This window comes from Carassius gibelio, chromosome A18 (genome assembly GCF_023724105.1).
Source record: "Carassius gibelio isolate Cgi1373 ecotype wild population from Czech Republic chromosome A18, carGib1.2-hapl.c, whole genome shotgun sequence".
Taxonomy (NCBI): Eukaryota; Metazoa; Chordata; class Actinopteri; order Cypriniformes; family Cyprinidae; genus Carassius; species Carassius gibelio.
This window is the reverse complement of record NC_068388.1, coordinates 18,776,702-18,793,331: the sequence shown is the minus strand read 5'-3', so window position 1 is coordinate 18,793,331 and position 16,630 is coordinate 18,776,702. Positions and strand designations below refer to the sequence as shown.

The window sequence follows — 16,630 nt, the reverse complement described above, 5'->3', positions numbered from 1 at the left end:
TCTGGTTGTGATTTGCTGGAAAACCCAACCTTTTTATTTTCTACATTTTTGTGACTACAGAAATGCTGAAACATTTTAACACTGAAAAAAGCATGGTGACATCATTACTTGTGTCTTTTTTTTTGTTCTTTTTTTTCTTGCTTAGCAAACACAGAAGATGATATTGCACGGCATAGAGAACAGTAGTTAACAGGAAAGAAGAAAAAAATAAAAATAAAATCAAAAATAAACTATTTGATAGATGAAAAGCATGATGCATTACAACCTGAGAGTAATACCTACTGCATTCCTCCACTGAAACAGACACAACATACAGAGAAAATAGGCCTAGAGAAAAACAGAAGAAAAAGAAAAGTGTAAAAACAGAAGATGCACTGTTCGAAATGTAAACAAGAACTACTTTTGAGAAAGAAAATGTCAGCATGTGTATTTTTCAGTTTATCAAAACCCTCCTCCTTCTTTATAATAATTATCGCTGGAAGTAGTCCCTCTTGGACCTACAAAAAATAAATAAATATAAAAAAATGAAAAACATGATTTTGTTTTCCAGCTGATTGTCTTAGGCGCTCTCAGTATTATGCGGCACACAGAGCCAAGCCTTTCTATCAAATAGGAACTCCTTTTCCACGACAACCAACTGGGATAGGAATTAATGATTAGAGCAATCCCAACATTCACATACATCGATCTATCTAAGCTAGACACTACATTAGAGGGGTGGGTCGGGACGGAGTGTAGGGTTTGGAAACAGAAGGGGTGAGAATTCTGAAGCAGAGAGCTGCTGTGATGTTTTGGGTGAACAATTCTGGGTCTTTCACCGTGGTGTAGAAGGGATTCTGGGCAGAGAGGCTCTTGGCTCACAGTAGGGCTTGATATATGCTGTTATAAAAATAAACAAAAAACCATAAATGCTAACAACCTTGCGACATAGGGAGCCCACGGAAAGCAGACCTAATGCAACAAATGAAACAACTCTGATTGTACAGCATAGCAAGAAGAAAAGCTCTGCTATCACGGGCTTTCTCTTCAATCCTGCTAGGGGACATCAGTCTGCATCATTTTTATTTTCATGATGTTTCCAAGCTGTCCATCCTAAGCAGACATACAGAGCACCCAGTCATTCAGGTGAACAAAATCCTATAATGTCTGAGCCATTAGCAACATCAAACAGAAAGGGAATCTGTTTGCTGAAATAGTACAGGTTGAAACAATGCGGTGTATTTACAGGCAGGACAGTTCATCCGATTCTGGGGTTCCAGATTCAACACTTTGGCATTATCTATGAACAAAGCATTTTCTGTTTAAAAGTAGCTGCTCATTCTGATAAATCAAAGGTTTTGCAAACAGCATATAAATGACAAAATCATGGTGATATAATAGCACATGTTTTGAGTTACCTCAGCATTAAATAGTAATAAACACAGTTCTATCCCAGTAATCTATCCCTGCAATTCTGTTTGGTGCTGCTAATTGACCAGAAATTAAACCATCACTATTAGACTCAAACTTCCACCCTCCCCATACATGCAAACACCAATTTCTGTTTTCTGTGCGGATTTATTAGACTTTGCTCATTGTCAGTACACACGTTCGAACCAAAATTGACATTTCAGATGGATCTAGGCAGCAGTGCCACATCAATTAAAAAACAACCCAGTGATGTGGCCCCGCCCACGGCAGACCTGCTGCCCCGCCCACGCTCCACCCACTCAGTGTCTGACACAACAAATAGAGCAGGACTTGTAGCCCTCTGTCCCAAAAGTCACAGATTATACTGTTTAGCAGTATATGCCTCCAAAAAGTTGAACTAAGCATGTCTACATTGTCCCACTATGCCCTATACTGGTTCATATCCAGGCAGACAGGAATTGACCTCACAAACGCCAGTGCTTATGCAAAAATCACACTACTTTCTTTCTTTGGTTTTGGTAAGAAAATCTTTGGATGTGCGGCAATACCAATAAATGAATGATTTGAAATACAAAAGACAAAAACATTCTGGACATTTAAATAAAAAAACAAAAACAAATTCAAATAAAAACATCATACACTGCTTATTTCCCCCCGGAGGTCTCTGTGAACGGACCGTTCGGATCTCTAGCAGTACATTAGTACATGGGCCAAAGTGCCATCTATCATACAAACACAGAGGAATGGAAATTCATCAATATATCTACACCTCAGACTGTAAAATAAAATAAATGTCCATTTTTTTTGTTTGTTTGTTTGTTTTGTTTTTCCCCAAAAAACTACTATGTACAAATCTATATTTTCTACAAATACATAAATTAAAACATAGGTTAAGTGATACAAAAATGCAATTAAATTAACAGAAACCACAAACGCAGTAGTAGAAGAAAGTGAACGAATAGACTCAGAATCACAGCAGTTGGTTTTACCCTGTTAAAAAAAAAGAACAGTCAAACATCCTTAGAGTATCAGAATAACACAAGGCTTTAATAAAAAATAAGCTTCTTTTCCTTCCTGCAAGTTTCAGTCTGTTATCACAGAAACTCGCCTTTGGGGACCAAAACAGAGCACTTTAGCCAAAACCATCAAAATAAATACTCATAAAGCTTTTTTTCCCCCCCGAAGTCACGTCAATGATTACCAAACTAGTTCAGTTCTGCCTTAATCACATAAACTCTCTATACAACAGAACTGTGAAAATTTATTACTATGAGGTATTCAGATATTGGTAAAGACGTGCACGGCCTAATCGGGGGACACAGCCACGGGTGACATGGTGAGGGGGCGGGTCAAGTGGCAGATTTGGCAGGGCGTTTGAAAGGGAGGTGGCAGGAGCTTTGGTTTTCAGCAAGAGTTGGAGAAAGCGAGAGAAATTCCTTTGGTATGTTTTCATTGCATGGTTGCACTGGCAAAAGCACCACGGTGAGAGAGAAGAAATATTCCTTTTTTTTTTTTTCTTCATCAGTGGCCCTTCCACAGGCTGAGGTATTCCGAGAGTTAAAAGGTGGGTGTCGAGAGGTCAACGGTGGTTTAACACTTTGGTTCAAGCAAGGCACTCGTCCTGTGAGTTTAACACATGTCTGCCGAGGGCACTGTTATGTGAGAATGGATGAGTGGTAGAGAGCATCAGAGCGAAGGAGAGAAGGAAACAGGGGGAAAGGAGTGGAAACACACCATCTATCCATCTATCCATCCACCTTATCATTCATTTAGGCCGTGCAAAGAGAACAAATCTTTGGTATTCTTTGGTATCATTACATTGATAAAAAGTACGAATGGAAACGGACTGAGGTAGCATCTTTGGTTCACACTATAAATATCAGCAGGTCTTAACATGTTTTTTTTTTTGGTCATTTTCTTCTTCTTTTCTACATGAGGAAGCAGCACTCTTTTATATATGCTTCAATGTTGTAATAGTTGTAAATACCAAATATATTTTTAAAGCTAGAACACACCACAAGAGACAACAAGGCCAAATATCTTGTGAGTTTGAGTGAGTTTATGATTTGAAGCAAATGCATCACCCTGCTTCAGTCCCCATAATGCTTTCTTCCTAGTTGTGAAATGCATAGAATGCGCTCGCTCTCTCTAACTGGAGTATTGGGTTCGGGCCCGGGTGGGGACACTGCGGTGGTGTTGATAGTCGATGAAGTGAAAATTATGCATTAGGCAAAGAAATAGCCTTCTATCATGATCTTAATGGAAAATGAGCCCAATGTATCTAATATGACAGATCATGGCATATGGGTTTGTGAAAGCATGCTGACAGCAACCAGTCAATCAAACATTTTTTTTTTTGTACATTAACATTATAAAGATGAGAAATCTGATTGTATGCAATGAAAGTTTGAAATGAAATGTAACACAAAACAACTTGGATTTCCTCCATCTTCCTCTAATGACAATTAACATGCATGTGCAATTGCTCCAGACGAAGCTAATTGTGACAAACGATGAAAACCCTGTGTTGAGTTTTTTCGCCCAGACATCTCTTCAGGCTCATTAAAGTGTTTTGCAGACTAATAATTGAGTCTGCAAAACTCTACTTAAAAGCTGTGTTTGACTGACGGATATGGGTGTAAAACGGTGCTGGTTAGTGTAAGTTTATCTTTGGTTTTCAGCAACTGGCATTGAAATATTTAAAATTCAGGTAAAAAGGCAGGTTAAAGCTAGCAAAAATCTCCCTGAAATAATCACGAGAAAGGAATGGGGTGCGGGCACAGATGTGTCCTCACAGAGACATGTTTGGCTACTGATTGAGCTTGTTTTAGGACAAACAGGAAAACAAATTATACGTTAAATGGCTACAGAATCCACAGTCCATGTTACATTTACTGAGTTACCTGATTAGAAAGGTCATGGGGTTTATTAAGAGGAATAAATAAAGTCTGGCCTGATTTAAAAAATCTAAACAAAACAAAATACATGTGTTTCTTTGGTTCTACCATCTGCGATTGATAAGTAGTGAAGATGGCAAGTTCACATGTATTTTTAGGTTCCAATGTAACTTTTCCAACAATTAGGAAGAAAGCACTATCCTGAGGGGGACATTCAGGCAACCTTTGTCAAGATTCTACACCACCACCTGATTATCTTTGGCTAGATCTGGGATGCCAATAGAGGTGAATGCATGACGTCAGGTCTTTACACCCTCAATGACGTCGCAAAATCTGGAATCTGACATCAGAGTGAATAACAATCACTCCACGTTCAAGATAATGAGCAAACATTGATGAGAAAAAGTCTTTGAAAGCAACTGATCACATGAGAAAGAAAGACGCAGGTTAGGGGAGTGTGTTGAGATGAGGAACGACCAGTGATTGGTGTGTAACTTCTTCTTCTTCTTTTTTGTTTTTTGCAGAATGTCAGACATAAACGAAGAAAGTCCTAAATGGGAGTCAAAGCAGTCTTTGGTGTTTTTCTTTGGATATTATAAATATCAGTACTGTACAAGTTTTAAGGGCAAACGCTGTCTAAAATTGTCTCGTTTCCTTATTTAAAGCTTTTCCACCGAAGATTTTTTTCTTTTCTTTTTTTTTTCCATGATGCAGCCACTACTCCATCATGCTTTGGTACAAGTGCTGGAGGAGGAGGAGTTGGCCGAGTTGGAGCTGCAGTCATCCAGCCACTTATCGAGGCTCCGTCGACGCGCGTTCATGAAGAAGTTGCTGACGGTGGTGAGCTCCAGGCCCAGCTGCTGAGAGATGGTAATTTGTAACTCTTTGGATGGTCGCTTGTTCTCTTTGAATATTGCATGTAAAGTCCGACGCTGAACATCAGTGAAGACCAGCCGGGGCTTCTTGGAGATGCTCCCTCGCTCACTCTTACCATGCTCTTGCTCCTTTCTCTTGCATGCTGAAAGAACAAAAGATTGACATAAAAAAGTCAGACATTATTGCCTGACAATGTAAAGGACACAGACTCATATTTCATGACATGGTGTGAGTTTTTAGTAACACTTTATTTTACAGTGTCCTTGTAACATATTGCATGGACTTACTATAGTATTAAGTATAGTATAATATTAAAAGGTAAATTATGCATAATTACATGCAACTAAAACAAACCCCATTCCTATCCCTAACTCTAAACTAAGTAGTACATTTTGTCGATTAATATTACTATGTACTTAAGCATATAATTACAATGCTACAAGGACTTAATAAAGTGTAACTGATTTTCTGAAATCGCTCTAAAAGTAAATCAGTCAAAAACATGGAATAGAGAAAACAAAACAGAAGCACTGATGCTTTTTGGAGGGGTTTGCATTGTAATTTTCATGTTCACTATATGAAAAAAAAAAAGTCTCTGGAACTGTCCATGGTGCTTAAATCCAACCACATGCACTGCAGATACACTATCACGCAACCAATATGATCTCTAACTGCCAATGAATTAAACAAACAAACAAACCCCTGTTTAACGACACTCAGCAGTCATTTATTTTTAAAAAAGGCCTACTGATGGTTTCTGTCTTTGTGCGCGTAAAATCCTAGTGGGCGGCATAACTGTTATTTAGAAAACCACAAGGGGGCGCTAAAAGACGGTGCGAAACCGCTTAAACTAAAGCATGTAGGGCTTATTTACTTGAACCGTGACACACGCGAACGAAGATTTGGTCTACAGGCAATATTTCTTAAATAAATGTGTCATTAAAATGTAAATCACAGTTCTTACACTCAGTTCTATATCGTTCATTCACACTGACTTTTTACATGCAGTAGCTTAGACAAGAAAAACTTATTTGAATACTTAATATTAAAATGTTTCAAGAGTATTTAAAAATATATTTAAATATTTATATTATTTAAATAAAAATGTACATATTTAATTACATTATAAATATCCTAACAGTTCGTAGTAGCTTATAGTGTCTTTTATATGATACAAAGAGGTATAAAGTGAATAAACTTATAAAAGTAGAACAAAACTATGCACGGGGTTTGAAACTTTGGGTAAATATTAACAAAAAGCAAATGAGCTTGCTATCATGTGTCATAAATCAAAACCATGTCCATGCACAAGGCCACTTTGACGAGACCCACGCAGATTCCCAGGGAAATAACTGCAAACCTCTTTATCCTTAGCACATTTGATCATCACATAGTGGTTCTGTTTGTCTGCAAATCATTAGACAGGCGCCAGATAAGCGCGCACACGAGGGCGAGGGGGCGCCCACGGTCACTCATTTCACAGTGGCTCCAGCAACAAAACAGAACCTTACACGCTCATGCCAAAAAAAGACGATAGCAAACATTATTTAGGCTAACATACAATTATAGCATGTAGAATAGCCTATGCATTTATAATAAAACATAAGAAGTTCGGATTACGTATGCTATAGTAGGCTATTTATGGTATATGTATAGATATGAAAATAAATTTCGTTTCGTTATATTCCTATTTAGATGTAAATCAACTACAGGTCTTACACGCATTTTATGATTGAATGATAATTTATTATTATTATAGTTATTGTTTTAAATTTATTTTGATGTTTAGCGTAGCTGCATACAGATTTGGGTTCAGATATAGTTTGACTATACCTGAATAAAATCCTCTTGGCTTTTAGATGACAGATTAGATGTGAAATCAGATAATCTGTAATATATTATAGACTCTTTGGTCAACTATTTTTATAAGAATAAAACGATTTATTTAAGACAGTAATTACTACAGCAATTCAGTTTAGGTAAAGTTATTCCAAAAATAATGTCGATCGCAAAATGATTAATGATTATCGACAAAAAGCTTAAAGAATGCCATTTTTATTTTCATTTATTACCTTATTACAAAATTACGAAAATACTTATTTTTTAGGTATGATAAAGAATATTGCATATCAGTTTTCTGTTTCTGTTTCTTAGTTTTCTTTTTGTGATAAAACTACACTAGGATCAGTTTTTAAAAACAGAAGTCCTCATCTAAAGCAAACATATGCTAAAATATAACTATAAAGAGTTGAGGCAAAATACAATTGAATATAGAAGCGTGGATGACAAATTCACGGCATAAAAATTACACGTGAGTAAAAGGTGTAAAAGAGCTGTGACGTGAAAGACTGCTGTCTTACATTACTAAGGAAAAAAGGAGAAGGGAACTGAATTTGAATAATCAATATAACAATTCTATATTTACCTCTCAGTAGGCCGATCACATTCCTTCAACCATGTGTACTCAATCAATAATATACATAACTGTGTCTGGAACCTTCACTAATTTAAATATTTAACGAAATAAGAAAATAATCGCACTAAAACAAAATAAACTAAACCTAACTGTAATGTATTCAGAATCCCTGTAGTTTCATAATTATTTTATTTATAAATGAATACAATATTGTTAGCTTACTTCAACCAAAATAAAAACGAATGTATGATGTAAATTCATATTTTGACTTCTACTGTGAATAATACAAAAACAAAGGCAGAATCTGAATCAAATGAAACCAAACTAACACCAGCTCAGCATCAGTATACATATATCATATGACTGCATAATACCCTGACATTGATATTAATAATAAAAACGAAACTTCCATACAGAGAAAAGAAATCGCGTAAGAGAGTAAAACAAATAGTAAACTAATGAGTAGCTACATACAGGATAATGACAGAAAGAGAAAGCAATCGACTCAAATGATTTTTGCCGTGAAAAATATTTTCAGGAAAGAACATTTGTTTCAAAGTATTTTCCCCATTATGTGCATAAATTAATTACTACGATATTTGTAATGGCATTTATGATGAAGTATTCCAAAAAAAAGAGTGACACTCGCATTTGAGATGCTCTCTCTCTCTCTCTCTTTTTCACTGCTGACTTTGAACGGATCAGTGGCCCCCAAAGCCGCGCGCCAATTGATTCTAATTCTCGTGAGGCAAATTAATGGAGCCCCAAACAGTTAATTAAGAAGACCTACACAGAGAACACGTCACTGGAGCTGGAAAATAGATGAAGAGATCCAACAAAGAGAAGACTGAAGAAATAAAACATGTCCCTTTCTTACAGATACCCACTGCGACATGTATTCAGAGCCCATTGCAGTAGTGGCACACATCGAACACGATAACATATTTACGCACACTAGTTCAAAAACAAAAGATATACACGAGACATGTGACTGGGTTTTACCAAAACATGCACTAATGTTCTAAAACAAAAAAGAAAAAAGTAGATCAGGTCACAACGTATTGCAAAGACAAGTGAACACTGACACACTGCATCAATTTTCACAGATACAATGGGATTGTGTCCACCGACGCTTCGAGACCTTTCTGATCAAACTATTTCTGTCTGCCCCTCAGCCTGTATGAAAAATCATCATCAAATAGCCCAAAACAAACTGGCAAAACAAAAAAATGCATTGCACTGGATCACCTTATCTATGCGGTCCATATTATACATCTAGAAAACAACCTCAAGATAGAAGGTATCAGTATAAATTAAAGTAGCACACCAAGCACGGAATAACATCAGACAATCAAAAAAGTAAGTTAAGCAGGAAACCTCCAAAAAGCGTCGCAAAACCAAAGAATGCTGGCCACTCGTGAATTAGGTTTGAAGAAAATGAAATGAGAGTGATTTACTGAGGATAAGAGAAGAAGTGTATTACCTATTGTTCTCTCACCTGCGAGCCTGAGCGCGGACATTCTCTGGAACTCAGGCTCCTGCAACCATTTCCACATCCTGCGGAAGGTTTCCCGGCCAGACTTAAGTTTGCTCCAGGGCTTAGGGTTCCGGAGCAGGTCCGAGAGCGTCCCTTGCGAGCGGCACAGTACCCTCTGAGCGAAGATGGCCTGTGGGATGCTGTATCTTTTCAGTTCCGTGGTGATCCTCTGTGCCACTTCTTTGGTATTTACCTCTTCCATCTGTCCCGAACTGCTGCCGTTGTTGAGCTGCGATCCGGGCGCGGATGAGTGGTTCAGCTCCCGAGTGGAGCCCAGCACCTGCCCGTGGCCCTGGACGTTGAGATGGGTGTGCGGGTGATGGTGGATGCCGTTGATCGACACCATGCTCGCCGAAGACGCGCTCATGTGCTGCTCCCCGTGTCGAGCCAACATCGCGGGGTGGTGTGCCTCGAATCCGTTGGGTGTGAGCATCTTCTCGGCGGGCATTGTGGCCCCGGGGTGCGCGTAGGGCGGCAGCCCCTGCTGGGAGTTGTGAATTCCGCTCAGTCCGGATCCAGACAGCGGTGAAAGGCTCTGTCCCATGCTGGCCACATCCTTGTGGTAGGGAGAGTAGAGGTTGTTCATTGGGGCCAGACCCCTATCGTCCCTCATCAAGGTGAAGCTCCCGCTGACGTTCCCCGGGATCCTTTGGTGCGGGTGATGATGGTGGTGGTGGTGATGATGGTGGTGCGGGAATTTGTCGGAGACGGTGGAGATGGGCGGTAAGGACTGCAGCGGGGTGAGGGTGGTGTAAGTGCTGCTCATGCTCATCCCGTGGGGAGCCTCGCACGCCATGCTCATAGCCGGGTGCAGGTGCGTGGCGAGCCCGGGGTGCTCCGGGGGCCGGTGGTGATGATAGTCGCCGCTGTCCAGGATTGATGCCATGCCCATGGAGCGCGCATGGGCTGCCAGACTGCTCCGATGGCTCCTGTGATGAGCGCTGTCTCCGGTCATGAGATCCGCCGCGCTTTCATGGCTCACTCCGTGCAGATCGCCAATGTTCTCCATCGACAGCTGGGCGTTCATTATACGTGCAAGCGTGTGGACAAATCATCTATCTGATATAGCGGAGCAGTGTACACAGAAGTGCTCTCATTGGAAAAGTTCTGTTATTATCTTGAGTAATTTTCCTTGCGTTGTTTTCTGATTGTTTTTTCTCTCCTTTTTCGGTTTTATAAAGTTTTGTAATTTTTTGGAAATATTATGGCCCCCGTCCCTTCAGTAGTGCATGGTGTCGGTGTGCTCGTGTCCCTCGCCATCTCTTGCCATGTCTGCTGTTGTTTCGCACACCGCTCCGTGCTGCGGCTGCCGCTCTGCTTTGCCGCGCATGCGCGCTGATCGCGGCTCCTTTGACGTCACTTATTAAGGAAGTTGGACCCCATTGCTATTAGATAGGAATGCCTCCTCCTGGATTTATAACATAACCAACCCCACACAACTGTTATATCGATAAAATAATAATAACAAATAAATAAATGAATCTAAAGGAATAAAGTGTAATGCTGATTATACTTTATTAGGACAAGCAGCTGACCATATTTAATCTCATTATTGGCGTGAATAATTCATGAATAAATGCAATTAGTTTGGCAGAACCTCCTGGATGGGTGTAAAAAAACAAACTTCCGGGTTCACCTGGGGGCCTCTGCTTGCATTAATAATGCATATACATTAGTTCCTGCTCCAAACTTCAGATAAATGTTTACTTACATGACATTTCGTTGAAATAAGAAAGGTCTAGCACATAGAATAAATGAATATTTTGTAATTTAAATAAATGACTGAAGTATACTGATTGCTGAATATATGTTATTGTGTACAAAGTAGTGGTAGAGGTTGTTGTTGTTGTTTTTTTGTTATCAAGGACAGACGGATTGGTAATAGGCAGAGAAAGACTGGACAGATGTTTCTATTGTAGTGCTATTAAGAGTAACGAACCAAGCCATCAGGAGTGTGTCCCGCTTCTGCGGCCTGGCAGTATAATGACACAGCACATTACGTTTGAGTGAACTTTATTCTGCACACAGATGAATAGGCAACATACTTTTATGTATCAAATCAATGTTACAATCATACGTTTGTTTATACAGTTATGGATTTTATTGAATACATATCACACACACACACACACACACACACATATGTCTGGTCAGCTATCCTTGTGGGGACTCTCCATAGGTGTAATGGTTTTTATACTGTACAGACCGTATTTTCTATCGCCCTTCACCAACCCTACACCTAAACCTAACCCTCACAGGAAACTTTCTGCATTTTTAGATTTTCAAGAAACTTCATTCTGTGTAATTTATTAGCTTGTTTACCCGTGGGGACCTCAATTTAGGTCCCCACCGTGACACGAGTCCCCATGAGTCTGTGTGTATTCAGGTTTAAGTCCCCACCAGAATAGAAAAACAAGTACACACATACACACACACACACACACACACACACACACACACACACACACACACACACACACACACACAACGTGTCAATCCAACTTTACAAAACGGTAAAAATAAATTATATATATATGTATATAAACACAGACTGTGTAAAAGAGCCAGATAAAAATCTAATAACATAATCGTCTTTAAAAGTTTTTAAAATAACAAAATGAACCAATACAATTTTTGCAGGCAGGACAACAATTACCAAGGTAGTTACAAGATCCCCCTACCACTCCCCCCACACATACATTCAAGAGATATCACTTTGCACGACTTCACATTGTTTATAGTTAAAAATCGACTCCAAAAAGTCAGTTTCATGTCCAGTCAAGCGAGAGAACGGGATAACTTGACAGCTAGGAGTCCGGCGAAAGCGTCCATGCCCGGGTGGGGTGACAGCTTGCAGTGGTCAGTCCTGGGGGCCCCAGCCCTGGGCCCCCGCTCGTGCGTAGGGGACATGTCAAAGGTGACGCTTCAAGACTCCTGAAGCTAACAGCTGCGGGGGAGGGAGAGAGATTAACTTTTTCAGACTTTTCCTTGTTTCTTAGGGACCTGCTTAGTGACAAAACACACATACATCTGTCAGGGTCAAGAACAATGGCATCCAGATTAACGAGTTAAGAAGAAAAGAGAACAAGTTAAATTATGACAAATTAGAAGTCAACTTGGATCACTTGTGAGGATTTGACAAGTGGTTAACGTAACACGAGGTGAATAATAACAATACGATAATAATGATAATAATAATAGGCTACCAACAATAATAGGCTAGGGTTATGGTAAGAATCTCCAGAAGTGAAACAACATTGTCAGCTGAAATATATCTAGAAATAAACTCATATTTTACATATTACATACAAATACATATTTTACCGCTCATTATGAATTCAGGAGTTTACAGTTGTAACAAACTCATTCGCTTACGATATCATTTATTTTTACATAATGGCAAGCCATACAGTGCAGGTCACAGACTTTGCATTATCACCATCGACCATTAATTTGAAGAAAAAGATCGTATTCAAGCACGAAATTTAGCAGCCAGCCACATCTGCGCACATTCTCATAGTGGTCGATATTTTTCATTCGCACTCGTGTCTCCGTGACGTGCGCAGGGGTGTGTGTGTGTGTGTGTGTGTGATGGAGGGTTATTCTGTTGAGGCCTAGGCGTCTCTCCATGCCAATGAAACCAGAGTTTGTGTTATCTTTTAATTGTATACAGCAGTGGTGGACAGATTAGTAAAACATTAGTAAAGTAACGCGTAAAACAATGTCACAAAAAGATGCATGTAAAAATATAAACTACAGTAAGCCTAATCTAAATTTACAAATATCAAATTATATGTTCGCATAATTGTTTTATCTAGAATTAAGTGTGAAACATTATATTATGTTTGACGCATATACAGTTATAGTGTATCGATCAAACGCATAAAAGTTAAATTATTTAATACAAAGTATATTCATGGCAGTCTGAAAAAGAAGGTAACGAAAGAGACTGAAAATGCAGTGCCAATGAAGCAAATATTGATTATAAAAAAATATCTTCCGTTTAACATTTCTTAATGGGGTATGAACACTCACTCACAAAGAATATTTAATTATTTAAAGACTTTTGCCCCTGAACTTTCCCTTAAATCGTTAATTGGGCGCCTGTGTTTTTATATGTGGAGAACAGTTTTAGAGCCCCTTTTGCTTTAAATGTGAATCAAAGGCAAACCTCAGCACTAATGCCATTATATGAAACAAACAGAAGCACCGATCAATACAGTGTCAAATATTAACACGACGCGTTGATGGTGATTTATAAATAAACAGAACCGCAGTTTGTTTTTCAACGACATTTGCAGCAATAAACCAGCGATTTCAATGTTTACCCCAATAAAATCGTTATAAAAAAAAATTAAAAATGTTTTAAAATATAAAATTCTGTAAAATGTGATGAAATCGGATGTTACATAAATTATGATTCTCTCTATTATTTTAAAATGTTATTTTAAAATATTTCCTAAACTTTTTGATGTCTAATTTTCATTTATGCAGACATACATTTGTAAAAGCTGCTTTGGTTAAAAAATGCAACTGTTTAAAAAACCCTCTCTCTCTTTCTCTATAAATATATATTTAATGTAAATAATAATAATAATAATAATAATTACAATTATTATTATTGTTGTTATTTTTGTTGTTGTTTCCGAGTAATTATATCCCAGTTCCAGAATTCTGGATCTTTAACATTTATAAAAGGATATTACTATAACATACAGTGCAAATTAAAAGGAAAGTAATTGTACTTTATGATCTGTGAGGAAGACATTAGAAAAGGGCCTCTATATATTAAGAAATAGATTATTGTAATCTGTAAAACCCGCCGATCTCAGAACTTTCTGCACAGGGGATGATTGAAATATGGAACAATCGATTCTGGATTACATTAACGGATCAGTTTCTTTCAATTGAATGTAGGCTACTATAGTAAAAATATACAATTACAGCTACACTCAGGATGGAATAAGTAACTGAAAGTGTTAAATGATTTAAGAGAATAAGCTGAATGTCTTTAAAACTAGTGTGTCCAACAAAGCAGTACAAAATTCAGCATGCCGATTTAATTTTTTTTTATAGATCACCCCCCCACACCCCTATTTTACGCGTGGAATCAATAAATCGATTGTTTATCCTATTTTCAATTGTCAAGCCCAGTGTAATAGGAAGTCGAGATGTTGCATATAACCAATTTTTCATCTGGAACACATTTCACAGAACGCGATGAATAATAATAATAAATCTATATACATTTATAGATTATGCCTATAAATATGAATAACAACTACGAAAGTCTGTTTGCTTTTAAAAAGCCAAATAATCTAATAAAATGTAACGTTATCATTGCCTTGTCTTAAGGACTACATTTGGGCTGATTTTTTTTTTTTTTTTATTGACCCGAAAATAACGGGTACATTTTGATTAAATTATTGTAAAGATGACTGACTGTTGTAATCCTGTTAAAATCCTTAAGCGAATAATTCAAAACAGGCAAAACGGCTTCTTTGAGAATTTGTATAATAAATGAATAATTCCTTTCAACAGCTCGTTTTTGTTCATGATTAAATAAGAAGTGCATCTGAATCCACTTCCCAGCTTATGCAACAAGTTGCTATTTGTGCATCTATATCTTCAGGTTTACTTGGAGAAAAATTGGTGAAAACAAAACTTAACGTTGGAGATATCTTCAAGGTCAAATGATTCACAAATAATGTGTTCAAATGGTTTAATGTTTAAAATTCTAAAGATGCTAAAACTTTATGCTAAATCTAAAATGATTAAATAGATTAAATAGGCCCATGCGCGTGTACGTGTTTTAAAGAGTGAGAACGAGTGTGATAACAGTTGCCGTTATGATAATTTCATGTGAATATTTACAAAAGAGCACGGAGCTATAGCTCGCTTTGCAAACTCGTAATACATTTTGTTCACAAATATGTGGCGATGACACTGTTCAATCAGTTTATTAGATTTGGGAAGCATAACAGAGTGAAGATCAGGACTATGATGGGCATCTTGTATGAGGCAAACTGTCTTAACATTTCAAGATACTTACATTTGTCTTTACATTCCCCATTCTTTCACTCTCTTCCGCTCTCTCTCTCCCTCTCTTCTTCTTCTTCTTTTTTTTTTTAAATAATTGTTTCAAGTATAGCTTATTTTCTAAATTACATTCTAAAACTTATAGTAAGGTCAGGAGGACCTTGATAGTGTAAAATGGGCGGGGAAAGGCAGCCCTGAATCCAATCAGACATCCTAAATAAAGACACGAGCCTTCACTTGATAATTTCTTATCATAATTAATAAGTATAACAGCTGACCTTCAGTGCGTCAGATAGTTGGAGGGGAGCAGAATCATGCAGTTTTCGATCTAATTATAATGGGGCAGTGGAACATCAACCTCATAAAGTGCCCGATACTAAAGCACATATAATATCTGCCACATTGCGTACACCCCACTACAGCAACACAGTTCAATGCACGAACGCAGTACTAAATAGATGCTTACATGATTATACTGCGATTATTTTTTTTTTATGGGAATCATTGAATTGCATATGATTTACAGCACTGGGACAATTTGACATTGCATAAAACTGACCCCTGATTTTAACCTCATTTTCAAGTTCAGTAAACTCCGCGTGTCACTGCATCCAGTAAAACAACATTATACACTCATCATGCAGCGGTACCCCCCCCCCCCCAACACACACACACGCACACACACACACACACCTTCCCAAGCTAACCTACACGATGAGCTCTTTACAGTACAATGGTACAATCGGATTCCAGCAATATCCCCAAGTAGCCTCTATTATTAGTGCCAAATCATGCGCATACATGTACCTGTAAGTTGTGTGTGTTATCCACAGTTTGCCATTGAAAGCAATCATTTGTTTTAGTGTATAATCTGTTCAGTGTGCTCCGTGGGCACGGCGCTTCCTGCGTCCATCCGGCGGGTCTCGTCCAGCAGCATAATCGCTTTCCCACCATTTCCATGATCGAACCTCAGCATCCACGGGCAAAACCTCTGTTTCGGACGGTGTTGTTGGCTTGTCTCTCGACTCTTGATTCTGCCTTATCCGTGCATTTAAAGATGCGCGTGCATTTGAATAGCCGCGCGAGCAGTTATGGATCGGCGCGGGCTGCAAGGGAATCAGTATGCAAATTATTTCAGTAACAATCGAAATGTTCGATCTGTGATCCGCGCACTCGCCTCTCTCTCTCTCTCTCTCTCTCTCTCTCTCTTTCACATTCATGGCCCTCTTAAAGCACATTTCTCTTAACATAACAGTGTGTGTGTGTTTTAAATAAGCATTTCAAACATTAGATATATATTACAAACAAAAACTCTGTGAACATACCAGTGATTATTTCAAATAAAATGCTGGATAAAATTACTCGATCTGCTTTGGAATGTGTTAATAAAGCAGAACGTGTTTAAAATGTATTTAGATATTTTAAAACATTATAACAAATATATGATTGAATGAA

General features: G+C 38.2%; 1 protein-coding gene and 1 long non-coding RNA gene across 3 annotated transcripts; both read right to left on the bottom strand.

Annotated features, from left to right (window-relative positions):
- LOC127933974 (hepatocyte nuclear factor 6-like) lies at positions 1-10,520 on the bottom strand. Of its 2 annotated transcripts, none has more exons than XM_052531102.1 (2): positions 9,098-10,520; positions 1-5,325 (listed from the first exon to the last, which is right to left on the bottom strand). In XM_052531102.1, exons 1-2 carry the CDS (start codon positions 10,161-10,163, stop codon positions 5,033-5,035), a joined length of 1,359 nt encoding a protein of 452 aa, XP_052387062.1. In that variant the 5' UTR covers positions 10,164-10,520; the 3' UTR covers positions 1-5,032. The 2 variants fall into 2 exon arrangements, with proteins under 2 accessions (XP_052387062.1, XP_052387061.1); XM_052531101.1 differs by having other exon boundaries at positions 9,083-10,519.
- A 612-nt stretch (positions 10,521-11,132) lies between these two features.
- On the bottom strand, positions 11,133-16,373 carry LOC127933973 (uncharacterized). Its single transcript, XR_008147651.1, has 2 exons — positions 15,983-16,373; positions 11,133-12,083 (listed from the first exon to the last, which is right to left on the bottom strand). It is a non-coding gene; the product is annotated as an uncharacterized LOC127933973 (long non-coding RNA).
- Positions 16,374-16,630: the final 257 nt, after the last annotated feature.

Excerpts from the sequence above, each read along its gene's own strand:
- LOC127933974 (XM_052531101.1), bottom strand. The coding sequence starts at position 10,163 with ATGAACGCCCAGCTGTCGATGGAGAACATTGGCGATCTGCACGGAGTG. Across the intron at positions 5,326-9,082 it reads CGCAGGTGAGAGAACAATAG|CATGCAAGAGAAAGGAGCAA; the intron begins GTAATACACTTC and ends TTGTTCTTTCAG.